At 42.3% G+C, this 27,055-nt stretch overlaps 1 protein-coding gene across 1 annotated transcript in view; it reads left to right on the top strand.

Annotated features, from left to right (window-relative positions):
* VWA8 (von Willebrand factor A domain containing 8) overlaps positions 1 to 27,055 on the top strand; it is a 443,862-nt gene that overhangs the window by 232,193 nt on the left and 184,614 nt on the right. The window contains 2 exon segments of the mRNA XM_040425409.1: positions 24,944 to 25,019; positions 25,603 to 25,738. Coding sequence (XP_040281343.1) covers positions 24,944 to 25,019; positions 25,603 to 25,738 — 212 coding nt within the window.

Genomic DNA, 27,055 nt, shown 5'->3' with positions numbered 1-27,055 from the left:
AGTCCCTTAAGAGTCCTTCAAACATTTTTCCCACAACAGAAGTTAAACTAACTGGTCTATAATTACCTGTGAAGGACCTAGATCCTTTTTTGAATATGGACACCACGTTTGCCTTGCGGCAATCACTTGGCACTGTACCAGTACCTAGAGAATCTTTAAAAATTATAAACAGGGGCACAGCAATGACCACCACCACCCCTTTACCATTATTTAGTGGACCTACCTGCTCAGACCTTGGTTTTTTAGCATTTATATATTTAAATAATTTTTTGGGATTTGTTTTGCTCTCTTTTGCTACCTTCTGAGCGTTTTGTATTTTTGCTAATTTTATCTCCTTTTTACAGATTTTATAAACTTCAAATGCTACAGTTGACCCGTCAGATTTGTACTTTTTAAATGCCCTTTTTTGTCTTTTATTGTCCTTTTTACAGTAGCTGTCAGCTATGGGGGGCTTAATTTTAGCCGTTTATACTAGTTAAATAAAGGAATACGTTTTGCAGTGTAATTACTCAATGTGGATTTAAAGCATTATTATTATGTGACAGTAGCTGCTCCCAGTCTATGCCCTGAAATGCTGCCCTCAACTCAGGGAAATTGGCCTTTTTAAAATTCAGTGTTTTTGCTCTGCCTGACAGACTTGGCTTCTTATAGTTTAGGGGGAATATAATTATATTGTAGTCACTATTACTGAGTGTTTCTCGAGCAGTAACATTACCAACAAGCTCTGCATCATTAGAAATTACCAGATCCAACAGAACATCGCCCCTAGTGGGAGCTTCTACAAACTGGCCCATAAAGTGGTCCTGCAGCAAGTTGAGGAATCTTCTCCCCTTTGTGGTTGAGGCAGAATCATGACACCAGTCAATGTCTGGGAAGTTAAAATCTCCCATTATGACCACTGTGCAAATGATTGCAGGTGTGGTCTGACTGATTAGACATTGAGTTTTGCCACAAGAGGGCTTCCCCTGCTCCCCTATAAAAGTACTATTTTGTTGTCCACCATCCAGACACAGGTGGCACCTTCATTACACACCCCTGTCTCTGCCCAGACCATTGCAGTTGCTGAGCAGGAGGAAATTGTGTTACAGTGCCCATTACATGTCCTACCAATGAGTCGGCCACCATAGCCTTTGTTTGCAGTGGTGTTGTGAATAAGAAACCTGGAATTCTACAGACTGAAGCCTAGACCGGACTTAGTTTCTGCATTGTGTGCACAAAACCTTCACAAAAGAGTCAGGCAAGAAGCACATTCCAGTCAGTTTTATGGACCCTTAACAAAATTCATTGTGTGGTTTTTGACTCCTTGAGGAAACCGTAGAAACACATGTGACATTTCACTGAAGATCTCCTCAGGAAAACCTGTTAGCCTCATCACTACGGGTAAAAGCTAAGACATCACGTTCTGCATACTGGAGACTGCCGAATAAGCTGTATATAGGATTACCGTACATTAGCAACAAGTCAATTGTCCAGCCTATCTGAATCAAGTGAAGAGCCTTCTTATCCGGTACTATTGTCATTTTAGTATCCTATGAATATGTAGATACGGACCCGCCGTTGCAGTGCGAGTGTTCAACCCAGTAATTAGGTCAGCGCGGGTATATAATATAGTAATTCTAAGCGGGCTTTTCATTTTGGGTAACAGGCAGATACCCTATTTTAATACCCAGCAGCGACCATTATTAGTCCGTCTATGTTTTATTCTTCCTCTTCTGTCTTTACCACATTAAGAGTAAGCGCAGGTGTATTTGTATTACTAACTATTAAAAAATTATTATTATTTTTTTACAAATATAAAAAAAAATCCTTATCACCCCCCTTTTCCTCAAAATAAAAATACCTAAATGATTTTAAAAAATAATCATCATGGGCATCGCCGTATGCGAAAATGCTCGCATTATTAAAATATAAAATATTTGTCCCATACGGCTAACAGCGAAATGGAAAAAAAAGTCAAATAGTCAATTTTCCGTTTTTTGGTCGCTTTATCTCCCCCAAATTTTTTTTATTAAAAGTGATCTCCAGTATGGTTTAATTGAATATTACAGATCGTCCTGCAAAAAGAGTCCGCACACAGCTCCATACACATAAAAATAAAAAATGTATGCGAGCCAGAATATGGCAATGCAAAGAAAAAATATTTAATATGCAAGAGAAACTATACATGTGGAGTATTGTTGTAATTGTATTGATACGGAGAATGAAAGTAACTGCTCAGTTTTCCTCATATGGAACAGTGTAAAAAAAATAGCCCATAAAACTGGCAGAATGTTTTTTTTTTTTAAACTTCCACCCCATTTGGTAATTTTTTCCTGCTTCCCACCACATTGTATGCAATCGTAAATGTTGCATTTAGAAAGTACAACTTGTCCTACAAAAAACAAGCCTGCATACTGCTATGTGAATGAAAAAAAAGTTATGGCTTTGGGAGGGCTGGGTGTAAAAAATTAAAACCACCTGGTCATGAAAGGGATAATACATTACCACTGTCCGTAACATCTGCTTTTTAAAGGATCCTTGTAAATGGTCATTTCCAGATCTTTTGAAATGAAATGATAAGCTAATTAGCTTTTTATCTTCCTACAATTCACTTTGTAAGCAAATTATATTTATTCTTGAGATGTAAATGTTATTTTCTTTCAGAGGAGCATCATTACCAAATTTATTTAATTAAGTTATAAAGTAGACCATTTAAAAATAACCCTTTGAGCTTAATGTGTTTTTACAACAATTACCTTTAATCAATGTGTCATGTTAGCGTATTAGAGCTGGTTATTCAGAACGATAGCTTTAGTTGTCTTTTTCTCTGCAGCTCTTATTGACATCTGACACAGCGTATAGGAAATTTTGCTTGTACAGTAGCTTTACAGTGAGCTGCATTTATTAGCATTAGATACAGGGGTTCAGGTGTAATTGTTACATGTGAATGTGTGTATATCATTTGTGGAAGGGTCTATCACAGGGGGTTTATATTTAAAATGGTTTTATGGTTAATATACTGCGTATATATCTCAACAGTGCTAGAATTGACAATTGCTATAGCTAGACGCCCTATTGTGGACTATTTCCAAAAATGATATTTGATAGACTGACTTATAAAATATGCATAGCAGAAATTTTGCACTTAAAAAGGAATGGTATAATAGAGGATGAATATGAATTTTCTGTTTGAAATATTATCCTATAGCAGTTTAGGGGAGGCAGTGAATGAATGAACAGGTACTATTTCCCATAACTAGTGTAATGTTCAGACTTTAAAACCAACTAGATGATACGCCTGGAAAAAAGGAATGGAAATGGCAGTGACATCCAGACCATATATTGAGGTTCATAAATTAGTTTGGTCTAGAAAGCAGAGCCGGTGACGTCACCGAACACACTGCCGGGCGGAAGCTTCCACCCAGCAGTGTGTTAGGGCAAGGCAGCGCATTGGAGCATGAGATGCTCTGATGCTAGCCTCAGGGAGGCTGCCTGGGTGAAAATAAGGGTATGTCCGGGTTCAGCTCTGAACCCGGACAACCCCTTTAATGTAATACACTGCACTAGGACGCTCCACTGTGTGCTTTTATTCTTTGCAGGATCCACCGTTCACAACAGAATATTATCACAGCTTATCTACTCCCCCTACCTGCACAATTACCTCTTCAAAGGTCACAGGGCATGCCTAAGACTCTTTCCCATAGAAATCCCCTTTGAGTCATCATCAGTCTACAGATTTCTACGATCCATGTGGCTCCTGTAAAAGCATATCTCTAAATGTTGTTAACCACAGCTCAGGCAAATTGGCTGCCCCCATAATCATGTACAGAAATTACAATAAAAAAAATCTAGTATGGGGGGCCTGGCCAGCAACCAAGATGGCTGGAAGCAGATTAAGGGAGCTCCGTGGCCAAAGCTATATATCGGGACAAATCCTGAAGATATCACCACCATTTATGTTTCAAAAGGTATTTATTGAGTTTTGCATAGAAAAAAGCAATATGACAATGATGAATGAAAATAATTATCACATGAAAACAAAACATCTCTTGGAGACAAGTATACCACATCACTACCATTTAACAGGCAATAGTCTCCTCAGCAAGCCCCACTAGCAGAGGTTAATACCTGAAGCTGGTGAGGTCCACCTGACAGAGCGCATGCTGTGGCTGCACCGCACGCCGCCCCGGGAGTCCAGAGGAAGGAGAAGCGCGATCCACCTGCGCAGTGGAACGGAGCAGTACAGGAGCGCTCCGTAGCTGGTGAGAGGTGAAGGGGAGCATAAGGAGGCAGCGGGCGAAGGAATAAGGGACGGCCACAATTCCAGGCACCTCCGTTTTCCCGCCAGTCAGCCATCTTGGCTGCGCGCATGCAGCACGCTGTGAAGGCACGAAAATACTGCACTACAGGCCTTTAAGTCAGTGGAGGGCACAACAACCCTCTTCCATATTTCTGTGCAAAATATTCAATAGAATTGCAGACCGCCAGATAACTAACACAGCTTATTGCCTGCTTACTGAAATCTAAAACGAACCCAGAGGGACAAAGATCTTTCAGACATACTGTACTAAGAAATACAGTGCTTCCCAGACCCTACATCTCATATTGCCAGTCCACAGATATTTCGATAAAACAATGGGGCCGCAAAAATAACAGAGCACTGCCAGACAACCTGATGAAGGAACACAATCACCATTACCGCAGAGAAATGTACAGCATCGAATTTAACAATGCCCACAGCGCCCACTGAGGAGGACCAAGAAGAACCCACGCTCAAAAAAGTAACCACTCAAGTCCTGAAGGCTATAACGGCGTGTAAGACATCTCTCACAGGGAAAATAGATTAAGTAAAAATTGACCTGGGGTTATTACGCCAAGACTTGCATAACCTGCGGGAGCGAGTTCAGTATGCGGAAGAGCGTATATCAGGCATAGAAGATGTTACTGCTACAGTTCCACGGTCCATATCTGATCTGAATACCAAAGCGGAGACTTGGGGAAAAAAAGCAGACGACTTAGAAAACAGGCTCCGCATAAATAACATCAGAATAATCTGATTGCCAGAAAGAGCTGAAGTTCGCACACCTGACGAGTTCATAGAAAAATGGATAAAGGAGCTCTTTCCAGATGCAGAGTTCTCCTCAGCCTACGCTGTAGAACGGGCACAAAGAGTACCGCCAAAACCCCCACCGGGCCCCACCTTGTTCCATGCTTGCCAGGTTCCTCAATTGTAAAGACAGAGACAGGATACTTGCTCTGGCTAGAAGACGGCAAGAAATCAAGTATGATGGTGCCAGAGTATCCATCTTTCCAGACTTTTCCATTGAACTGCAGAAACAACGTGCCACATTTATGGATGTAAAGAGGCGCCTGAGAGAAGTAAACATCCCGTACTCCATGGGCTATCCAGCAAGGCTCAGAGTGGTGGACGGAGACAGAGTCTTCTTTACTTCTCCTGAAGAAGTCACCGAATGGCTGGCATTAAGGAGAAGATCCCTCAGACGCTAAGACTCCCGCAATTCCTAGGGACTAGTCACCAACTGATGGCAACGAATTGGTTCGGTTTACTTAAAGGGAACCTGTCACCTGGATTTTGGGTATAGAGCTGAGGACATGGGTTGCTAGATGGCCGCTAGCACATCCGCAATACCCAGTCCACATAGCTGTGTGTGCTTTTATTGTGTAAAAAAAACGATTTGATACATATGCAAATGAACCTGAGATGAGTCAGAGTTTAAAAATATGACTCCTCTCTGGTCACACAAGTAAGATATGACTCTTTTATGTTAATTTGCATAAAAGGCAGGAAGTACGAAAATGCATTATCCAGGGTGGGCCATTTATATGGATACACCTTAATAAAATGGGAATGGTTGGTGATAGTAACTTCCTGTTTGTGGCACATTAGTATATGTGAGGGGGGAAACTTTTCAAGATGGGTGGTGACCATGGCGGCCATTTTGAAGTCAGCCATTTTGAATCCAACTTTTTCAATAGGAAGAGGGTCATGTGACACATCAAACTTATTGGGAATTTCACACGAAAAACAATGGTGTGCTTGGTTTTAATGTAACTTTATTCTTTCATGAGTTATTTACAAGTTTCTCTTTGTTTACAGCCATTGACATGTCGCCGAGGTTAACACGTGAGGAGCTGATAGAAATTGTGTTGATGTCTGGTGAACGCAGTAACCGGGTCATTGCAGCAGATTTCAATGCAAGATACCCTACGAGACCACCCATCTCCCATGCTACAGTTAGCAAACTGCTTGCTAAGTTTCGTGAAACTGGTTCAGTGTTGGATTTGCCAAAATGTGGACGCATGAAATCTGTCTCTAATGAAGAAACATCAGTGGCTGTACTAGCTTCATTCAGCAAGAGCCCACAGCGTAGCACTCGCCGCATGTCACTGGTGAGTGGCATTAGTCGAACATCCCTTCGGCGGATATTAGCTACTCACAAATGGCACCCTTACCAACTCCAGCTACTGCAGCATCTCAACGAGGATGACCCAGATCGGCGCACTGAATTTGCAGACTGGGCAAAACAAAAATTGGAACAGGACCCTCAGTTTACGCAGAAGATTTTGTTCAGTGATGAGGCAAACTTTTATGTGAATGGTGAAGTTAAGAAACAAAACCACCGCTATTGATCATTTCTAGATGAAGAGTTTCCTGGAAAGTGGATTGGTCGTCGTGGGCCGGTTGAATGGCCCCCAAGGTCTCCCGATCTGACCCCCTTAGACTTTTATCTTTGGGGTCATCTGAAGGCAATTATCTATGCTGTGAAGATACGAGATGTGCAGCACCTGAAACTACGGATACTGGAAGCCTGTGCTAGCATTTCTCCTGCGGTGTTGCTATCAGTGTGTGAAGAGTGGGAGAAGAGGGTTGCATTGACAATCCAACACAATGGGCAGCACATTGAACACATTTTATAAGTGGTCAGAAACTTGTAAATAACTCATGAAAGAATAAAGTTACGTTAAAACCAAGCACACCATTGTTTTTCTTGTGAAATTCCCAATAAGTTTGATGTGTCACATGACCCTCTTCCTATTGAAAAAAACAAAAGTTGGATTCAAAATGTCCGACTTCAAAATGGCCACCATGGTCCCCACCCATCTTGAAAAGTTTCCCCCCTCACATATACTAATGTGCCACAAACAGGAAGTTAATATCACAACCATTTCCATTTTTATTAAGGTGTATCCATATAAATGGCCCACCCTGTACTTACTGAATTCGTCTGCAAATTAAATAAAAAGTGTAATTTATATGTTTAGGGTAACACAATGAACATTTAGAAACGCTCAGTGAGGGTAGCATAGTAGAGGTGACAGGTTCCCTTTAATATATCCTAGATCAGGGGTGGCCAACCCGTGCAGCTCCTCGCACCTTCATTTGCGGCTCGCAGAGGAGCGCACTCTACTCTACATATGCGTCTCGCAGGGGAGCTGGCCAGCTATTCCTGTACTAGGGATGTCGCAGGTATCGAAATATCAGCAGCACAGGGGAGAAAGAAGCACCCCCCCCACACTCTGTGCTGCTGCTGCCACCAATGAGAACACAGAGGGGAAGAGGAGGGGAGGGGCTGTGGCCACTGCCACCAATGAAGTTACCTCACTCATTTATGCAAATACAGGAGGCGGGTGTTGGCTTCAAAATCATATAGCCCGCACCCAACCTCTATGAGAGGTAACTGACATCCACGGCAGTTAACCCCCTAGGTGCCGCACCTGAGGAGTTAACTGCCAGGGATCGCAGCGCCGTCATAGAGGCCAGGTGTCTGCTATGTGATTCTGCCGGCACCTGCCTCCTGTATCTGTATTAAAGGTTAATTGTCATTGGTGGCGCAGTGCCCCCCCCCCCCCTAATACGTAGAGGCCCGCGCTCTGACCCAACGCTGTGCACGTCAGGTCACTGTGGAGTGGACGTCACAGTCCTCAGAGCAGCGGCAGCAGAGGTAGAATAAGCCTCCTAACAGTTTTTTTTTAAATTAAAGTACTGATCATGGGGGTCTTATCTGACATGGGGGAAGTATGAGCTCAGATAAGACCCCCAAATCCTCATCAGACCCACAAAATAAGCCTCCCCAGTGCTCACATAAGACACCAAAAATCAGACACCCCATGTTCACATCTCCCCTATGTCAAACCACCCCCACACACATGATCTCAGAATGGGGTTGGGGGGGTCATCTGAGCATGGGGTGTCATCTGAGCATGGGGTGTCATCTGAGCATGGGGTGTCATCTGAGCATGGGGTGTCATCTGAGCATGGGGTGTCATCTGAGCATGGGGTGTCATCTGAGCATTGGGGTGTCATCTGAGCATTGGGGTGTCATCTGAGCATGGGGTGTCATCTGAGCATAGGGCAGTCATCTGAGCATAGGGCAGTCATCTGCGCATAGGGCAGTCATCTGTGCATGAGGGTGTCATCTGTGCATGGGGTGTCATCTGAGAAATCTTGAAACACATTGTGAAAAACAAAGATTGCCAGAAGTCTCACTAAAGCTGTCTACATTACAGGTAGGAAAGGTGTTTTAAATGCACTTTTAAATGTTTGATAACTCAATTGCAGTAATACTGTCGTGTACACGGATATTTGTGTAAACGTATAGCTTGTGGCTCCTGGCAGTCATACGTTTTTTACGTTCTGGCTCTTTGTGTCTGTAAGGTTGGCCACCCCTGTCCTAGATGGTTACATGAGTATATATTGTTCCATTTTAGATAAAGCTATGGGGCGTTAATTTCTATACTTAATTAGTTACCGTATTTTTCGCCCTATAAGACGCACCTAGGTTTTTGAGGAGGAAAATAAGAAAAGAAAAATTTGAACCAAAAGGTGTGCTTTTGGTGGGTTTTGAACTAATTGTGGTCTGTGGATGGCACACTGTTATGGGGGATCTGTGGGTGACGTACTGTTATGGGGGATCTGTGGGTGACGCACACTTATGGGGGATCTGTGGGTGACACTTATGGGGGATCTGTGGGTGACACTTATGGGGGATCTGTGGGTGACACTTATGGGGGATCTGTGGGTGACACTTATGGGGGATCTGTGGGTGACACTTATGGGGGATCTGTGGGTGACACTTATGGGGGATCTGTGGGTGACACTTATTGGGGTCTCTGGATGGCACTGTTATGGGGATCTGTGTATGACACATATATAGAATCTTATGCTATGTGTCATCCACAGATCCCCTCCATAACAATGTCCCTGTAGTGAATGACCCTCAATACAGGGGTGGGGGTCGCATCTGCTTTTATAATGACAGCGGGGCCCGTGCAGTGACTGTATTCTACTACACGGGCCCCGCTCACTGTATAATCGTATCTGTAATAGTTAATTGTTATGTATATAATCGGGTAATCAGCGCCTGTATATTTACAACTACAAGCGCTCGGTAGCAGAGAGGAGGGAGGAGGCAGGCCGGGAGGACGGGCGCTGGCAGCGTGAATCACTACGTCATGCGCCCACGCCGCCTGCTTCATTCATAAAGTGGGCGGCGCAGGCGCGTGACGTAGTGACTCACGCTGCCAGCGCCCGGCCTGCCTCCTCCCTCCTCTCTGCTACCGAGCGCATATAGTTGTAAGTATACAGGCGCTGATTACCCGAATATATACATAACAATTAACTATTAGAGATACGATTATACAGTGAACGGAGCCCGTGTAGTAGAATACAGTCACTGCACGGGCCCCGCTGTAATTATAAAAGCAGATGCCGGCCCCCAGCCCCTCCTCCCTCACAGCTGATACACCCGCCGCGCGGCATCGCGGCAGTACCTAGATTTCAGAAACCGCTGTTGCCAATACAGAATTTGGGAAGCCAAATCACTAACCCATTTTACAGAAGTAGTTTCCGACATACCTTTGTGGGCTAACCAATCATTACCACAAATACAGATGGAAAATGGCGGGTGTTAAAACCCTAGGAGATGTATATGACCAGGGAGTGTTAATGACATTTGAAGCACTATCCCAGAAACATCAAATCCCCAGAACCCATTTTTTTTTTATATTTGCAGTTGCGATCAGCTATTCAAAGTGTATTCCCAATAGCAAGCAGCACATTCTCCAAATACCCACTAATAGGAGTCATTAAAACCTAGGGACCCAGAGGATTGGTATCAGCAATTTATTCACATCTAGTACAAGCAAAAGTCAGCGCCAACCCCCTTACAATAACAGATAAATGGAAAAGACAGATACCCACGCTTACAGCAGATTCTGTAGCAGATTTATTAGAATCGCATTTAGAGGTGTCACCAGCGGTCAATAATAAAATAATACAATTATACATTATACATCAAGCATATTTAACACCAACTAGGCTGTACAGAATGGGTAGAGCATCATCTACTGCATGGCCAAGGTTCAGGGAATTTGAGGCAGATTTTTGGCACATGATTTGGAGGTGCAGCCAGATTGCCGCATTTTGGGAAGAAGTGACGTCCTTTCTATCACACTTGTTGCCGGTTTCGGTGGCTTGCAACCCTGAAATTTGCCTGTTAGGAATATTAAACGAGGACAATTGGATCATTACATGACAATATTCCTAAAGGAATCTCTATTCATGGCCCGTAAAAGTATTGCTCTGAGATGGTACAATCCCAATACACTGAACTTATCCATGTGGAAACAACAAATAAATAAGATTCTACCGTATATAGCACTGGTGTTCAAACACCGCAATAAACCACAAAAATCTGATAAGGTATGGGGTCGGTGGTGTGAATCCCCACATACACAGTACTCATCCTTGAGAATGAGACAAGCTATAGCAACAGTTCGAGGATCCATGGTTCAATTGGTTTAATGGGAATACCTGAAAGATATATATAATGTAAGAATACTTAGCGGAAAAGGGGACGGCAACGGGTGATTGAGTTTATGGAAATTAGTGAAATAATTTAAATGTAAGATCTGTTAATCCTTATTGTATTACGATGTATATCGGAATGTACAAGTCTATATTCTTTTTTTCTTCTGTCAATAAAAGAGTTTGAAAAAAAATCTAGTATCAGAAAATAAAAGCAGTTAAGAAGATAAGAAAAACAATGTTTATCTGTTTATCTTGTTTTCATTAGTAAAAAAAAATTATATATTTGACTTCGGTGTAGTGAGAGTGAACAAAGACCATCAGGGGTAGCTAGAGCTGAAGGGGATTTGGCAGATGAGTAATGTTTAGATTGTTGTTTGTTTGTTTGTATTTTTTTTAGCTCAGACACCCCCTTTAATTATATTCATTGATTTACGGTATAGAATAAATCCATCCATTTACGGTATTTCAGACGCAGCTTTCTGTGCACTTTTGTTTGTACAGCAGTAGCCATATGACACAATGCTAACAATCATCTATTCTTCTGGATTTCTTCTCATGCCTTCATTTTGTCTTGGTTATATAACAACTCTAATAATTTTCAAACCCTTAATCTGTTTTGACAAAGCTGTATCCTGGAACTAACAAGAAGTCAGATGTGGATACATATTCCTAAAAAGATTCTAGAATCTGATTGGTTGCTGTCAGCAGCGTTTTTCTATGTAGCATCTTACCATTTTGCATTAGTTTTCATATATAATATAGTCATTGCTCTATGACCGTACAAGGCAAGGTGGACAAATAATTAGCATAATGTAAATGCATCAGTTTGCTGTAATATAGTTGTTAAAGTGTCTTTCATGATTTAACATATTGTATACACAATCAGCCACAACATTAAAGGGGTTATCCAATCCTAAAAAAAGCCCTCTCATATGCCGGGCCCCCCCACACTGAATATACTTACCCAGGTCCCCGCGGCCTGCGCTGCCCCTGGTCCCCGCACTTCCGCTGCTGCCTCTCACCGTGCACGGATGAAAACATCCGGGGTCGTGGGGAGCGGCCAATGGCAGACGGGGATGAGCCTCCCAAGCATCATCTGCGATACTAGGGAGGCTTGTCCCCGCCTGCCATTGGCTCCCCCCGACACCAGATGTTTTCATCCGTGCACGGGGAGAAGCAGCAGGGCGCAGGGACCCGGGTAAGTATATTCAGTGTGGGGGGCCTGAAATATGGGGGGGGGGGGGGGGGGAGATTTTTTTTTAGGATTGGATAACCCCTTTAAATCTGTTCCTCTTGTGGCACCAAAACATCTTTGACCCATTGAGGCATGGAGTCCACATCTTTGTCCTTCGATATCTGCTACTAAGAAATTAGCAGTGGATATTTTAAGCCCTGTAAGTAAGTAGGATTAGTCCTCCATAGATTAGACTTGTTTTTCTAGCACATCCCACAGATGAAATCTGGGCAATTTGGAGGCCAAATCAACACCTTGACATCTATCATAATCCTGAAACCATTCATGAACAATTTTTGCAGTGTGACAAGACTCAATATCCTCACCATTACGGTGTACCCTTGCCATGAATGGGGTATACTTGGTCTGCAGCAACATTTAGATTGGTGGTATGTACAAAATTAACATGCACATGAAAGTCAGGACCCAAGCTTTCCCAGCAAAACAGTGGTCAGCTCTTCACACTACTGCCGCCAGATTTCCTTCATCTCATTGTACATTCTGGAGTCATCTCTTTCAGCTGACGCAGACACCTGCCCATGCACTTGATATAAAAAGAGATTTATCAGACCAAGTCACCTTCATCCATTGCAATCACAAATTGTTAGTCTCAGAGCTAAGTAAAATGTCTAGAAGTTTTAACAGATCTGATATTTCACAAGGAGGTGTATTATCACCTCCTTGTGTCTCAAATGCAATCATATATAGAACACAATCACCGTTATGGAGCATTTACCTGAGCAGTTTATTCCCGAACATTGCCTGTTTGTCAGAGGAGGTGAGAACTGCATTTCCATGCAGCATTCACCTCCATTATACAGATGCATTGTTTCTGGACAGCAGACCACCGTTTACACAGCAATGTGCTGCCCAGAAACAATGATTTTGGTGTCAGCATAAACGATTATTTCACCTAATGAATGAGTGTTTGCTTCTTCATTGAGTGATCGGTGACGCCTTTCTATGGTCAGTTATCAGCAATGTGCATTGGTATGAACCTTAGTTCTCAATAATGTGCTTGATAATAGTCCTGTGTAAAGGAACATTTAGCTCAGTGACCACAATCATGTGTCCAGGATTTATTCTATACCTGATACAAGGAGGGCTGTCCATTACTGTGGGTGGGTGGGGTAATCAGGACCCTCATGGTCTCTCTTAGACATCCCATCAGGATTTTCTGCATTTTACTCAGAAATCCTGCACTTTGAATGGAGCTAATAATACAGATTTATTTAAATGGGAGCTGAGATGCAGTAACCAGTCATGGCCTCTACACTGTGAACAGAGCTGTGCTTCCTCTTCCATTCAAAGTGCAAATTCCAGCACTTGTGGGAATTCTGGGTGTCAGACCCCCACCTGAGGATAGGTCATCAATACTAGGGCCCAGTAAACCTCTTTAAGTGGTTAAAGGGGTTGTCCCATCTCACCATTTCTACGGCAAGATGGGACTAAGTGCCGACCACTAGGTGGCCAGGAAACGGCAGAGTGGGCCAGAGCTCCACTGTTTCTGTAGCTTCTATTGCATGAGAGCTATGCAAACAGTGTAGCACAGCAGATATCCTGATAACAGAACCCAGAAAGAGCATAGCTTGCTAGCCTAGGCCATTTGCATAGCTCCCATGCATCACAGTGGAAGCTACAGAAACAGCGGAGGGGAAGCCCACTCTGCTGTTTTCCGGCCACCTGGTGTCACTGTTTAGTCCCATCTTAGAAATTACTAGATTGGACATCCCCTTTAAGGTTATATCCACATGCAGCATATATATCCTCATTTGGCTTATTTGTTGCATAGACAGGACAGTCCCAGTCATCTGTATGGGACCTTCCGAAATCTATGTACATGCTGCAGAAACAGCCCCATTCAGATATATACAACTGTGTATATGCCCTCATAATATGAATTTGTAGACAATTCATAGTATACATTGACTCATTCTTCCCTGAAACAATATAGTATAACCACACAAAATCTTAATATAGTATAACCACATGAAATATTAACTATGAGATGTCCCTGTCTTGTGTTTAATGTGAGACCTTTGCTTCTGCTGTTTAAGAAGTTATTTCCAGCCTGCGTGGGTTGGAATGTTCAGAAGGGGGGGGGGGGGGGGGGGGGCTGCGAGACTGCAAACCTGAGGTATAAAAGCACTAAAATATTTATTAGAGATTACATAATAAACCAGTCAGATTTACTTTTCCTTGCTGGAAGTCAGCATAGAGCAGTCATGTTGTTATTTCTGTAACGTATTTAAAATACAGCAGCCAAGTCTGTATTCCCACATACTTAAATGAAATGTCAAATATAAATACAGATGGACAAGAGGCTCTTTGGAATTAAAACCTAAAATGCTGTGTACGATTATTCCCCATCTGTTTATTGAACAACATGCCAAGAAATAGATTGGAAACATGAAGCATTCAATATTTGTGCTGTATTTTCGGTTTTAGAAGGAAATGCAAAATACTCATTGCTGATTATTATGCACAAGCTGTCCATAGCAACCCACTGCTGAGTTCATGTAAGAGCCTGCATTTACTCAGGCTTTGTTCACATCTGCACTGAAGGAGCATCCGTTGTAGACTCCACAAAAATGCTGGAATAAAACAGGAGCATGTAGCACTTTTTTTTTTCTGTAAAATGACACTCTGTGATGAAAACCTTATGCATTCCATTATAGTCGATAGGATCTGTTGGGCGCACTTGGGGTCAGTCATGTTTTTCTGTTCCTGTAACAGAACACACATCATGAAAATTGACTTACAAAAATTTTGGTGTCCTGTAGTCCATAGGCAGCACAGTACAAATGGGGGCTAAGTTGCCTAGGTCCAATCAGAAGAGACAGGTTATACAGAAGTTGTTTAGCAATTAGTCAGTTAATGCTTCAGTTGAACACACATTGTATTGCTATAATAAATTTATTAAAAGGAGGGAAAGCTGTGGTGCCTGCTACCTGAAGGAAACAAACCCAAAATCCAAACAAAGAAAAAAGAACAATTAATAAAACTTAAGATGATATCCTATGTATCTTGTTATTTGCTCTTGTATAGTCAGATAAGAAAAATAAACTAGAAAAGCAGTGCACTGTTCTCTCTGACTGCAGTTGTGTCTTCTACCCCTCCTTCTCCCCCTCTAATGCTACTTTAGGAGGAGTAGGCTGGGTTTAGTGTGGATAACTTTTGTCTACACAGCAAGTGTGGCCATTTTGTTGGAAGGAATCTCCTAGTTAGTAAAGTAGATAGATAACAGCACCAGCCATAGAACATACATCTGAATAGCGAACCTGCCTAGTTATACAGTGAGAATTCCGCCCTTCTCTGCAGAATTATGCAGCTTTGCCATTCCGCAGCTTTGAAAAGCTGACTAGCATGTGGTGGTATGCTGGAGATCAAACCACTTATATAGGATATGCTCAGGGCCATCCTGATATGATATTTAGGATCTATCTAGTGATAAATCCCTTCATATATATCGAGACCAGCTTGCCGTTCAGGGTCCTGAAAAATCTGGGTGCCAACACTTATCAGCTGCATTGGTGGGGACAGACTGGGGGAAATTTATCAATGTTTTTACGCCACAATAGTAGCGAAAAAAAGTTACAAATTATGGCGCCATAATATGTGAGTTTTTAAGCTTCTCTGTACTTTTCCGAAGTGCTGATAAAGCGGGCGAGGCTTTAGCAGGAGGGGCAGTTCTTCACACCGCCCACCGGATTTACTATAACGTTCGTCAGAGAGCAGCAGAAGTTATAGCTGAAGTCTACGCCAGGCTGTAGCTAATGTAGACTTCAGTTTCTGGTGCACAGCATGGCAGAGATGTGCCTAATTTATCTGCCCATAGATTAGACTCACCTCTCACCATTGCTGGATACAACAATCGTGATAAATGTCTCTCATTATGTTTCCCTGGTACACAAAGCATATTAGGGAGACAGTGTATATTTTATATAACCAATATGGCCCCACAAAGATTGTTACCCAGCTTTCCCAGACTGCAGAAAACCTGAAAAAGAATCCCAGTGGCAATCCTCCAGACTGTAGCTTAGCTAGACATATTTGTCATTCAAGAAAGATGGATAAGAAATGAATGATAATAAAGTTTACCTTTTAGGATCCTGGGAAAACTCGGTTACAACCACGTCTAGCTGTAATAGACTGTAGAATACTAAATCTACCCATATAAATTCCCATTCCTAAAAAGTGCCATAGCTAGGCAGATTTGCTGTTCAGAGTTCTGGGAAAGCTGGGTTACCACCATGTGGAACTGTAATAGAGACTGCAGAATACCCCAAAAGCCCCCTCTTCACTACTACATAGTGCCACAGCTAGGTTGCTTTGCCTTTCACGGTCCTGGGAAAGCTGGGTTACTTTCACAATTTAAGGGTAACAATATATGGTCAGTGTGTACAGCTTCACAAGATTTGTAATCCATGTCTCTAATACTGATGAATGTTGAACTTGCCATGCAAATAGTGAGAAATTCCTCCTGCTATATAGGCAAACTTGAGATTCCGGCAGCTGGGAAAGCTGAGTAGCACTTTATGTAGTGTAAGTGGTCTGGTACAATGTATGGCACTGTGTATAACACCAAAACACATTATTAGAATGAGAGAACAATATTCATGTTCTGCGAACGCTTGTTCCCGACAATCTGCCCATTTAAAGGTGTCTCTGATCACTTGATGAACAAGCGAAACACTCGTTCATCGGGTGAACCTGTGGTTCATGCAGGCACGTAAATTAGCTCCCCCCTCACTATTGTACCATATATTATATTGAGACCAATTCAAGAAGGACAACTGAGCAGCACTGAAATATATACTACATCGGAAGTACTCTGATGAATATACAGTCCTGATCAAAAGTTTAAGACCACTTGAAAAATGGCAAAAAAATCATATTTAGCATGGCTGGATCTTAACAAGGTTCCAAGTAGAGCAGGTATGGCCAACCTGAGGCTCTCCAGCTGTTGCAAAACTACAACTCCCAGCATGCCCAGACTACCTACAGCTATCAGCTTACAGCAGGGCATGGTGGGAGTTGTAGTTTTACAACAGCTGGAGAGCCGCAGGTTGGCCATGCCTGAAGTAGAGCTTCAACATGCAACACGAAGAAATGGGAGTGAGACAAAACATTTTTTGAGCATTCAATTTAATGAAATCAACGAATAAACTGAAACAGGCTGTTTTTCAGCTGATCAAAAGTTTAGGACCACACCTCCAAAAAAAAACTAAACCCCCCCCAAAACAGAAATCCAACTTCCAAACATGAACTCAGTAATGAGTAGCTCCGCCGTTATTGTTTATCACTTCAAAAATTTGTGTCGGCATGCTTGATGCAAGCATTTCCATGAGATGAGTGGGAACATTTCTCCAAGTGGTGAAGACGGCCGCACGAAGGCCATCTACTGTGTAAAACTGTTGTCTATTTTTGTAAACTTCCCTTGCCATCCATCCCCAAAGGTTCTCAATTGGATTTAGATCAGGGGAACACTCATGATGGGCCAGAAGAGTGATGTTATTCTCCTGGAAGAAGTCCCTTGTCCTGCGGGCATTGTGTACAGTAGCGTTGTCCTGTTGAAAAACCCAGTCGTTACCACACAGACGAGGGCCCTCAGTCATGAGGAATGTTCTCTGCAACATCTGGACATAGCCAGCGGCCGTTTGAGGCCCCTGCACTTCCTTAAGCTCCATTGTTCCACTGAAGGTAAAAGCACCCCAGACCATTATGGCGCCCCTCCACTGTGGCGCGTAGAAAACATCTCAGGTGGGATCTGCTTGTCATGCCAGTAACGTTGGAAACCATCAGGACCATCAAGGTTACTTTTTTTTCTCATCAGAGAATAAAACTTTCTTCCACGTTTGAATGTCCCATGTTTGGTGCTCTCTTGCAAAGTCCAAACGAGCAGTTCTGTGGCGTTCAAGGAGACGAGGTCTTTGAAGACGTTTTTTGTTTTTGAAGTCCTTCAGTCTCAGATGCCATCTGATGGTTATGGGGCTGCAGTCATCACCAGTAAGGGCCTTAATTTGGGTCGAGGATCGTCCAGTGTCTTGACGGACAGCCAATTGGATCCTCCTGCTCTGTGCTGATGACATTTTTTTGGGTCTTCCACTTGACTTTTTTGTTCCATAACCCTCAGGATCATTTAAGAAATTCCAAATGACTGTCTTACTGCGTCCCACCTCAGCAGCGATGGCGCGCTGTGAGAGACCCTGCTTATGCAGTTCAACAACCCGACCACGTTCAAAAAGGGAGAGTTTTTTTGCCTTTGCCATCACAACGTGTGACTACCTGACAGAAAATGACAATAAATCCACATCTTTGCACAGATTTGGCCTTTTAACCACCTCCGGACCGCCTAACGCAGGATCGCGTTCCGGAGGTGGCAGCCCTGCGCACAGTCACGCATATATGCGTCATCTCGCGATGGCCGAGATTTCCTGTGAACGCGCGCACACAGGCGCGCGCGCTCACAGGAACGGAAGGTAAGAGAGTTGATCTCCAGCCTGCCAGCGGCGATCGTTCGCTGGCAGGCTGGAGATGTGTTTTTTTTAACCCCTAACAGGTATATTAGACGCTGTTTTGATAACAGCGTCTAATATACCTGCTACCTGGTCCTCTGGTGGTCCCATTTGTTTGGATCGACCACCAGAGGACACAGGTAGCTCAGTAAAGTCCCACCAAGCACCACTACACTACACTACACCCCCCCCCCGTCACTTATTAACCCCTTATTAGCCCCTGATCACCCCTGATCACCCCATATAGACTCCCTGATCACCCCCCTGTCATTGATCACCCCCCTGTCATTGATTACCCCCCTGTAAAGCTCCATTCAGATGTCCGCATGATTTTTACGGATCCACTGATAGATGGATCGGATCCGCAAAACGCATCCGGACGTCTGAATGAAGCCTTACAGGGGCGTGATGAATGACTGTGGTTATCACCCCATATAGACTCCCTGATCACCCCCCCTGTCATTGATTACACCCCTGTCATTGATCAACCCCCTGTAAAGCTCCATTCAGACGTCCGCATGATTTTTACGGATCCACTGATAGATGGATCGGATCCGCAAAACGCATCCGGACGTCTGAATGAAGCCTTACAGGGGCATGATCAATGACTGTGGTGATCACCCCATATAGACTCCCTGATCACCCCCCTGTAAAGCTCCATTCAGATGTCCGCATGATTTTTACGGATGCACTGATAGATGGATCCGATCCGCAAAACGCATCCGGACGTCTGAATGAAGCCTTACAGGGGCATGATCAATGACTGTGGTGATCACCCCATATAGACTCCCTGATCACCCCCCTGTAAAGCTCCATTCAGATGTCCGCATGATTTTTACGGATGCACTGATAGATGGATCCGATCCGCAAAACGCATCCGGACGTCTGAATGAAGCCTTACAGGGGCATGATCAATGACTGTGGTGATCACCCCATATAGACTCCCTGATCACCCCCCTGTCATTGATTACCCCCCTGTAAAGCTCCATTCAGATGTCCGCATGATTTTTACGGATGCACTGATAGATGGATCGGATCCGCAAAACGCATCCGGACGTCTAAATGAAGCCTTACAGGGGCGTGATCAATGACTGTGGTGATCACCCCATATAGACTCCCTGATCACCCCCCTGTCATTGATTACCCCCCTGTCATTGATTACCCCCCTGTAAAGCTCCATTTAGATGTCCGCATGATTTTTACGGATGCACTGATAGATGGATCCGATCCGCAAAACGCATCCGGACGTCTGAATGAAGCCTTACAGGGGCATGATCAATGACTGTGGTGATCACCCCATATAGACTCCCTGATCACCCCCCTGTCATTGATTACCCCCCTGTAAAGCTCCATTCAGATGTCCGCATGATTTTTACGGATGCACTGATAGATGGATCGGATCCGCAAAACGCATCCGGACGTCTAAATGAAGCCTTACAGGGGCGTGATCAATGACTGTGGTGATCACCCCATATAGACTCCCTGATCACCCCCCTGTCATTGATTACCCCCCTGTCATTGATTACCCCCCTGTAAAGCTCCATTCAGACATCCGCATGATTTTTACGGATCCACTGATAGATGGATCGGATCCGCAAAACGCATCCGGACGTCTGAATGAAGCCTTACAGGGGCATGATCAATGACTGTGGTGATCACCCCATATAGACTCCCTGATCACCCCCCTGTCATTGATCAACCCCCCTGTCATTGATCAACCCCCCTTTTTTTTTCTTACAAAGTCTCATATTCCACTAACTTGTGTCAAAAAATAAAATCTCACATGAACTCACCATACCCCTCACGGAATCCAAATGCGTAAAATTTTTTAGACATTTATATTCCAGACTTCTTCTCACGCTTTAGGGCCCCTAGAATGCCAGGGCAGTATAAATACCCCACATTGACCCCATTTCGGAAAGAAGACACCCCCAGGTATTCCGTGAGGGGCATATTGAGTCCATGAAAGATTGAAATTTTTGTCCCAAGTTAGCGGAACGGGAGACTTTGTGAGAAAAAAATTAAAAATATCAATTTCCGCTAACTTGTGCCAAAAAAAAAAAAATTTCTATGAACTCGCCATGCCCCTCATTGAATACCTTGGGGTGTCTTCTTTCCAAAATGGGGTCACATGTGGGGTATTTATACTGCCCTGGCATTCTAGGGGCCCCAAAGCGTGAGAAGAAGTCTGGTATCCAAATGTCTAAAAATGCCCTCCTAAAAGGAATTTGGGCACCTTTGCGCATCTAGGCTGCAAAAAAGTGTCACACATCTGGTATCGCCGTACTCAGGAGAAGTTGGGGAATGTGTTTTGGGGTGTCATTTTACATATACCCATGCTGGGTGAGAGAAATATCTTGGTCAAATGCCAACTTAGTATAAAAAAATGGGAAAAGTTGTCTTTTGCCAAGATATTTCTCTCACCCAGCATGGGTATATGTAAAATGACACCCCAAAACACATTCCCCAACTTCTCCTGAATACGGCGATACCACATGTGTGACACTTTTTTGCAGCCTAGGTGGGCAAAGGGGCCCATATTCCAAAGAGCACCTTTAGGATTTCACAGGTCATTTACCTACTTACCACACATTAGGGCCCCTGGAAAATGCCAGGGCAGTATAACTACCCCACAAGTGACCCCATTTTGGAAAGAAGACACCCCAAGGTATTCCGTGAGGGGCATGGCGAGTTCCTAGAATTTTTTATTTTTTGTCACAAGTTAGTGGAAAATGCTTATTTTTTTTTTTTTTTTTTTCATACAAAGTCTCATATTCCACTAACTTGTGACAAAAAATAAAAAGTTCCATGAACTCACTATGCCCATCAGCGAATACCTTGGGGTCTCTTCTTTCCAAAATGGGGTCACTTGTGGGGTAGTTATACTGCCCTGGCATTCTAGGGGCCCAAATGTGTGGTAAGGAGTTTGAAATCAAATTCTGTAAAAAATGACCTGTGAAATCCGAAAGGTGCTCTTTTGAATATGGGCCCCTTTGCCCACCTAGGCTGCAAAAAAGTGTCACACATCTGGTATCTCCGTAATCGGGAGAAGTTGGGGAATGTGTTTTGGGGTGTCATTTTACATATACCCATGCTGGGTGAGAGAAATATCTTGGCAAAAGACAACTTTTCCCATTTTTTTATACAAAGTTGGCATTTGACCAAGATATTTATCTCACCCAGCATAGGTATATGTAAAAAGACACCCCAAAACACATTCCTCAACTTCTCCTGAATACAGAGATACCAGATGTGTGACACTTTTTTGCAGCCTAGGTGGGCAAAGGGGCCCACATTCCAAAGAGCACCTTTCGGATTTCACAGGTCATTTACCTACTTAACACACATTTGGGCCCCTAGAATGCCAGGGCAGTATAACTACCCCACAAGTGACCCCATTTTGGAAAGAAGAGACCCCAAGGTATTCGCTGATGGGCATAGTGAGTTCATGGAAGTTTTTATTTTTTGTCACAAGTTTGTGGAATATGAGACTTTGTATGAAAAAAAAAAAAAAAAAAAAAATCATCATTTTCCACTAACTTGTGACAAAAAATAAAAAATTCTAGGAACTCGCCATGCCCCTCACGGAATACCTTGGGGTGTCTTCTTTCCAAAATGGGGTCACTTGTGGGGTAGTTATACTGCCCTGGTATTCTAGGGGCCCAAATGTGTGGTAAGGAGTTTGAAATCAAATTCAGGAAAAAATGAGGAGTGAAATCCGAAAGGTGCTCTTTGGAATATGGGCCCCTTTGCCCACCTAGGCTGCAAAAAAGTGTCACACATCTGGTATCCCCGTACTCAGGAGAAGTTGAGGAATGTGTTTTGGGGTGTCTTTTTACATATACCCATGCTGGGTGAGATAAATATCTTGGTCAAATGACAACTTTGTATAAAAAAAATGGGAAAAGTTGTCTTTTGCCAAGATATTTCTCTCACCCAGCATGGGTATATATAAAATGACACCCCAAAACACATTCCCCACCTTCTCCTGAGTACGGAGATACCAGATGTGTGACACTTTTTTGCAGCCTAGGTGGGCAAAGGGGCCCATATTCCAAAGAGCACCTTTCGGATTTCACAGGTAATTTTTTACAGAATTTGATTTCAAACTCCTTACCACACATTTGGGCCCCTAGAATGCCAGGGCAGTATAACTACCCCACAAGTGACCCCATTTTGGAAAAAAGAGACCCCAAGGTATTCGCTGATGGGCATAGTGAGTTCATAGAACTTTTTATTTTTTGTCACAAGTTAGTGGAATATGAGACTTTGTAAGAAAAAAAAATAAAAATAAATAAATCATAATTTTCCGCTAACTTGTGACAAAAAATAAAAAGTTCTATGAACTCACTATGCCCATCAGCGAATACCTTAGGGTGTGTACTTTCAGAAATGGGGTCATTTGTGGGGTGTTTGTACTGTCTGGCCATTGTAGAACCTCAGGAAACATGACAGGTGCTCAGAAAGTCAGAGCTGCTTCAAAAAGCGGAAATTCACATTTTTGTACCATAGTTTGTAAACGCTATAACTTTTACCCAAACCATTTTTTTTTTACCCAAACATTTTTTTTTTATCAAAGACATGAAGAACTATAAATTTAGAGCAAAATTTCTATATGGATGTCGTTTTTTTTGCAAAATTTTACATCTGAAAGTGAAAAATGTCATTTTTTTGCAAAAAAATCGTTAAATTTCGATTAATAACAAAAAAAGTAAAAATGTCAGCAGCAATGAAATACCACCAAATGAAAGCTCTATTAGTGAGAAGAAAAGGAGGTAAAATTCATTTGGGTGGTAAGTTGCATGACCGAGCAATAAACGGTGAAAGTAGTGTAGGTCAGAAGTGTAAAAAGTGGCCTGGTCTTTCAGGGTGTTTAAGCACTGGGGGCTGAGGTGGTTAAAGGCATGTGGTCCTAAAATTGTGATCAGCTGAAAAACAGCCTGTTTCAGTTTAATCGTTATTTTCAATTACTTGAATGCTCAAAAAATGTTTTGTCTCACTCTCATTTCTTCTTGTTGCATGTTGAAGCTCTACTTGGAACCTTGTTAAGATCCAACAATGTAAAATATGATTTTTTGCAATTTTTCAAGTGGTCTTAAACTTTTGACTGTATTTAGATGCCAATGAAACTTACTGTAATGTTTAATAAGATAACAAGCTATCAGTATTAACACTGCAATAGGATCATTTCATACATTGTTCATGTTAAGCCGCTTGCTGATATATTGCTTATATTAAGCTACTTTCTAGCATTATTATTGGGAACTCTTGCTGTTTTGAATTATTTTTTATGTATTTTATATGGATCCATATATGTTTTAGCTGCAAGGCCTGCGGCATTAGAAATTTAGACTGGGTATCTACCTTATATTTTTTATGTTATATTTATTCTTTTGTGCTATATATTTTTGATATGTTATTTAGGGCAATTCAAGTCTTTTATGATTATTTTTTAGGTCATTAAATACTATATATTGAAATAACATATGCCTAGAGCAGTAATGGCTAACCTCCGGTACTCCAGCTGTGGTGAAACTACGACTCCCAGCATGCTCCATTCATTTCTATGGAGTTCTGAGAACAGCCAAGGAAGTGTGCATCTTGGTGGTTGTAGTTTTACCACAGCTGGAGTGCCAGAGGTTAGCCATCACAGGCCTACAGGATCTCATATTTTTATTTTATCATTGGTGTAATGCCAGAAAACAATGGTAATGATGATGTCCAGGTCTCGATGGCAGTTGCCAAATGAAGGACAGAAGCTTGCTGCGTTTGAGTCCCAGTACCAAACACAGTGTTTACTTTGAGCATCTTCCTGTTAAGCTGGATTTTGGGAAAAGGATTTGAACTTTTAATATTCTTGTGTTTTTTAATTTTTATGCATTTCATTTTTTTAATTGTAATTTTTGGTTGCCTTAGGGAACTTGAAAATGATCACTTGTACCAGAGACTGCAATAGAGTACTATTGCAGTCTGTGGAGAATTTTACTGGCTGCATTTCAAGCCGTGCCACATGCATGGCTTAACACGCATCTTACCTGTACTATGACTCTTTGTGCTTACTGCTAAAGAAGGATAATATTCTTTACCCCTTTCTGGCAGAAGTGCCATTTTAAATATAGTGAAATAGAAAAAAAAGTAACACATTTTTTAAGTTGCTTAATGTGAAAACTTGACAGCAGTTTAATTGTCTGATGACACACACTCTTTAATTGAATGTCTGCAAATGAATATCTTCTAAACTAATACTGATCTCAGATATTAATGGCAGGTGCACTGCCAACCTTGTTTTTATGTTCTTCCAACCTTGTTTTTATGTTCAAGGCTTCAGGTAATTCTTAATGATAAGTAATGTAAAGACTATATTCATGTTTTATCCTGCAGGGACACAACTGTGCAGAGTCTCACACTGCAGCCATCTGTGAAAGAAGGGATAATAGTATATGAAGATTCACCGCTGGTAGGTGTCCTTTATTAAAGATGCAACTGTCACACATGTTCTGAAATATGCGGACAAAAAAAGGAATAAAATAGTAAATAGCTTGCACATTTCCACTATGTGACTAGTGGCGTTACTATCACTACATACAGTATAAGTATTTCTTCGATATCCAGTGAATAGCATGCTGCATGCAGGTCAACACATGGTTTGTAAAGCTGGTGCATTAAGACTAAAGGCGCATTCACACTCACCGACCTTGTAGGCAATTTTTGGGAAGGGACTGCTGTTTGTACAGCATGATTTGCAGCCAAGAAATGACAATTTAATGTTCTGTATCGACAATTAATTCACAGCGTGAAACATCGTTTTACTCACTCATCGAGCGATCTGTGGCACCTTCACAGGGGCTGATTCTCTGGACGAGCGTTCATGCTAACACTTGTTCCCGATAATCGGCCCAACAATTGCCCCTCCATAAGGCTGCTTTGACACAGTCTGGTTTTGGCTCAGAATCACTGATGGAAATCACTGTTCAGATACTGACTGTGTAAACGTGCCCTAAATGTATGAATTGTCTTTCTCACTTTGTTTTTGTGTCTAGGTGAAAGCTGTTAAAAAGGGCCATATCCTGGTTATTGATGAGGCAGACAAAGCCCCCACAAATGTCACATGTATTCTAAAAACCTTGGTAGAGAGTGGCGAAATGATTTTATCGGATGGAAGGAGACTTGTGGCGAGTAAGTACATTTTTTTTTTTTCCCGTATAAAATGGTTTGTATCATCACAGACATTAGTGGCACATCGCTGGGAAATGCCACCAATGTCAAATAGGTACGGGTTCCAAAGTGAAGGTGAACGTACATCGAATGTGTGGCGCACTCTTTATTCACTTTTATGGGAGTTCCAATAATAGCTGGGCGAGTGCACTCTGCTATTTTCGGAGCTCCCATAGAAGTAAAGGGAGAGCACACTGCGCATGTATGACCACCTTTCCATTCATCTGTATGGGTGTAGTGGAAATAGCCGAGCCAGCACTCTGCTATAATCGGAATTCCCATAGAAGTGAATGGAGGATGGTCTCACCTGTACGGTGCTCTCTCCTACACTTTGAGGGGCCCATTCTGGAGACAGGAGTGGCTCTCAAAGGTGGGACCCGCACCTTCTGACATTGGTGGCATGTCCTAGAGATATGCCACCAATGTCTGAGATGAGGTAACCTCTTTAATTACAGAATACTTTACTGCAGGTCAACCGTTACTTAATAATAAGTGAATTTGATGAATTTTATCAAATCTGATATAGATTAAAATAAAAATAAAAACCGGGAAAACCAACACTATGCAGTATATATTTGTGAAGTATTAAACAAAAGCTTATAATGGTATTGTGGTTCCATAAAAATTTCAGATTACGGTAATAATTTCATGATGAAAAATTTTACATTTTTCCAATATACTTTCTGTATCCGTTCCTTGCTTTTTTAAGATCTTTACTTGCAATGGGTTGAAATTATTTTGTTTGTTTGCATTTAACTCCTTGACAAGCCTGTTTTAGGCCTTAGTGACCAATCAGTTTTTTTTTTATAGTCTCATTTCAAGAGCTATAACTTTTTTATTTTTACATCGATGTAGCTGTATGAGGGCTTGCTTTTTGTCAGACAAGTTGTAGTTTATAGTGGACTCATTTTGGGGCACACATAACTTATTGACTGACTCCCCAAAAGAGTTTTATTAACATGCACTTCTGCCATTGTCTTTTTTTGTTTTGTTTTGGGAGACTTGTAGTATGGGCTCAAAAGAAAAGGATGAAATCCAGCTTCCCAATAAAACGATATCCTTTATTTTTCAAGCTATAAAAACTCCCTTAATAAAGGTACACTCTCATCTACACGTTTCGGATTAGCACATCCAGATCCTTACTCATTAGTACGGATCTGGATGTGCTGATCCGAAACGCGTAGATGAGAGTGTACCTTTATTAAGGGAGTTTTTATTGCTTGAAAAATAAAGGATATTGTTTTATTGGGAAGCTGGATTTCATCCTTTTCTTTTGAA

This window comes from Bufo bufo, chromosome 3 (assembly GCF_905171765.1).
Source record: "Bufo bufo chromosome 3, aBufBuf1.1, whole genome shotgun sequence".
NCBI lineage: Eukaryota > Metazoa > Chordata > Amphibia > Anura > Bufonidae > Bufo > Bufo bufo.
This window is presented reverse-complemented; position numbering and strand designations above follow the sequence as displayed.